This window comes from Pterocles gutturalis, unplaced genomic scaffold (genome assembly GCF_000699245.1).
Source record: "Pterocles gutturalis isolate BGI_N339 unplaced genomic scaffold, ASM69924v1 scaffold41162, whole genome shotgun sequence".
In the NCBI taxonomy this organism is placed as follows: domain Eukaryota; kingdom Metazoa; phylum Chordata; class Aves; order Pterocliformes; family Pteroclidae; genus Pterocles; species Pterocles gutturalis.
This window is the reverse complement of record NW_010116932.1, coordinates 1-1,134: the sequence shown is the minus strand read 5'-3', so window position 1 is coordinate 1,134 and position 1,134 is coordinate 1. Positions and strand designations below refer to the sequence as shown.

Here is a 1,134-nt window from a genome sequence, read left to right as displayed (position 1 = left end):
AAACGTTTAGATCACGTAGTGCCCTCGCTGGCAGCGGGCCAGCCGCAGTGACTGGCAGATCCTTTCCCACTCAGGCTCTGAGGTTTCCCCCCCAAGGATGAAGTCTGAACTGAAGAGGACAGCTGAGCCCTGCTGGGACAAACTGGAAGCCAAGCCCAGCACCAGGTGACAGCTCATCTCTCCCAGGGGCTCAGACCCAGCCAGAGCCACGTTGTCACCCCACTGCGGTGACTCCTCCCGGGAGCACAACACACACGCTACAGTGACAGGAGTTGTCATTCTTCTGTCCCTCCTGACACCCAAGCTGCTTTTGCTGAGCCACCCTCGCTCCTCCACCTTAACAGAAGTCTCCCCGATGTGCAGAGGACTTGGGGGAACCACCAAACCCAACCCACTCCCATCCCCAGCTGATACCAGACAATAAACTTTCCTGATTTTCCCACTGAATTTTCTCCTGGCCATGATTCACACCCAGGCCACAGCTCTTCCCAAACATCTGGCAGTTGTGACAGTCGCTCATCTCCCTCTGCTCGCAAGCGCAAAGCAACGAGCCTTCTGCCTGGCTCGTGGACACATCCTCACCTTCCGAGCCTGCTCCTGTAAGTACCGGATCTGCTCGGCGATGACGGTCAATTTATTGCAGGCGTTCGCTCGGATAAAGTCATCCGCCTGCGAGGAAGAACAACATTTGGTCAGGATGGGGAAGAGCTGCGGCCCGTCGGCCCCTGCTGCGCCGGAGGAGCACCAGCCACGGCCTCAGCCGAGGCTTTAACAGGGCTGTGGGTGGTGGCGGAGGTGCCCTGTGCACGGCTTGCAGCCGTGGCCCCCCCAGGCAGTCGGGTGACAGCCATGGAGCAGGGACCAGGCGCTGGGAGCGCCTGGATATGCTGGGCAGCAGTGGCAGGGGCCAGTAGGACATACTGGGAGGCACTGGGGTGGACCAAGATGTAGTTGGGTACACTGGGAGGGGGCAGTGGGGACTTACAGGGAAACATTCTAGTGGACTGAGTTCTGGGGGACATACAGGGCTAGGATGTAGTACTGGAAGGCAGTAGGACATAGTAGGGGACACTGGAGGGATAGTAGAACATACTGGGAAGCACTGGGGTGGACTGGGAGGGGCAGCAGGACGTA

At 59.1% G+C, this 1,134-nt stretch overlaps 1 protein-coding gene across 1 annotated transcript in view; it reads right to left on the bottom strand.

The window, feature by feature from the left end:
- Positions 1-669, bottom strand: part of LOC104463353 (chromosome unknown open reading frame, human C1orf50) — a gene marked incomplete at its 5' end in the record, with an annotated part of 2,428 nt that extends 1,759 nt beyond the window's left edge. Inside the window, one exon of the mRNA XM_010075652.1 lies at positions 583-669. Coding sequence (XP_010073954.1) covers positions 583-669 — 87 coding nt within the window. The remainder of the gene's footprint in view (positions 1-582) is intronic.
- Positions 670-1,134: the final 465 nt, after the last annotated feature.